The 1,171-nt window shown below is 28.1% G+C and overlaps 1 protein-coding gene across 1 annotated transcript in view; it reads right to left on the bottom strand.

Moving 5' to 3' along the window:
• MTX2 (metaxin 2) overlaps positions 1–1,171 on the bottom strand; it is a 15,900-nt gene that overhangs the window by 8,454 nt on the left and 6,275 nt on the right. The window contains exons 3-4 of the mRNA XM_012650690.1: positions 882–974; positions 362–400 (exon numbers count right to left, since the gene is read on the bottom strand). Of these exons, the coding sequence (XP_012506144.1) occupies positions 362–400; positions 882–974 (132 nt within the window). The remainder of the gene's footprint in view (positions 1–361; positions 401–881; positions 975–1,171) is intronic.

Below are 1,171 nucleotides of genomic sequence, written 5' to 3'. Positions count from 1 at the left end.
GTGATCCTTCCTAAAAACGATGCATAGTTTTACAAACAGAATTCTAAAAGAAATATATTTTCAGAGAATATAAATAGAGCAATCTGAGAAAAATACATAGCTTGCAATCTAAAAAATTAAAATCTTAAACTGTACCCTTTAAAAAATATATAAACTTTTATGTACTTTGCAAACAGTTATATCAAACAATGACACATAGCTTCCTTAAAGTATATGTGCAAGCAAAATTAAAGTAAGTGAAAAACTATATCACTAATGGTATAAACCACAATGTTTCATTTATGAGCAGGGACTTGCAATTCTGAGCAAAAGTGTTTTCTCATTAAATTTTAATTAAGATAAATGCTGCAGAACCACTCACCTCCCCTACTGTAGCTTCATCACACCACTGAAGATACAACTAGGAAAAAAAGAACAGTCACTAAAACTTCAGAATACCAAAGAGAAAAAGGATAAAAAAAGTTATTTCTTGCCATAGTAATTTTTTATAAACCAATTTTATAAGTCACATATGTGAGGGTTTACTTTCCTTAGCTACTACACAGAATTATCAGATTTAATGGTGGAACTTTATAAAAATATTTCTTATTCACACAATACAACTCTAAATACCATTATGTAAACTTCAAAAGGCCAAAGTAAAATAATGAGTAGGCAAGAATCACTCATTTTTACAAACAAAAAACTAAAAGTGGAAATGTCAGGTAATTTGTTCAAAGATAACGATCAAATAATTTGGGTAACTATCCCAATCCTAGAATTATGAATACTTGACTATTTTCCCATTTCTCAATAACTTTAAAATAACCGATAGGGAAGATTATATTTTATGAGAGGAAAAAACTTATTTTTAAGCCATATTATCTGGTATAATATTATACCTCTGCAGTCAACAGCATATTGTTGACTAATTCCATGTAAGCTTTCATTTCTGCTTTTTGGACTTCATCCAGCCCATCACTAAGAGAATGGCCCTAAAGAGAATTTAAGAAAATTTAAAAGAACATCATGTTAAATACACAAAAACTTTCAGTTATCTTAATAACAAGTACTATAACATATAACTATCCAGTGGATTAATTTCTAAAATACCCCTCAAAACAAAATTATTTTATATAAAAGCATATAATATTCTGTATCACTACAAAATATTAATAAGTAGTATTTGTCA

The sequence above is a fragment of the Propithecus coquereli genome, unplaced genomic scaffold (assembly GCF_000956105.1).
Source record: "Propithecus coquereli isolate 6110/MARCELLA unplaced genomic scaffold, Pcoq_1.0 Scaffold34, whole genome shotgun sequence".
Classification (NCBI taxonomy): Eukaryota; Metazoa; Chordata; class Mammalia; order Primates; family Indriidae; genus Propithecus; species Propithecus coquereli.
The sequence above is the reverse complement of the archived record's forward strand: the minus strand, read 5'-3'. Positions and strand labels throughout refer to the sequence as shown.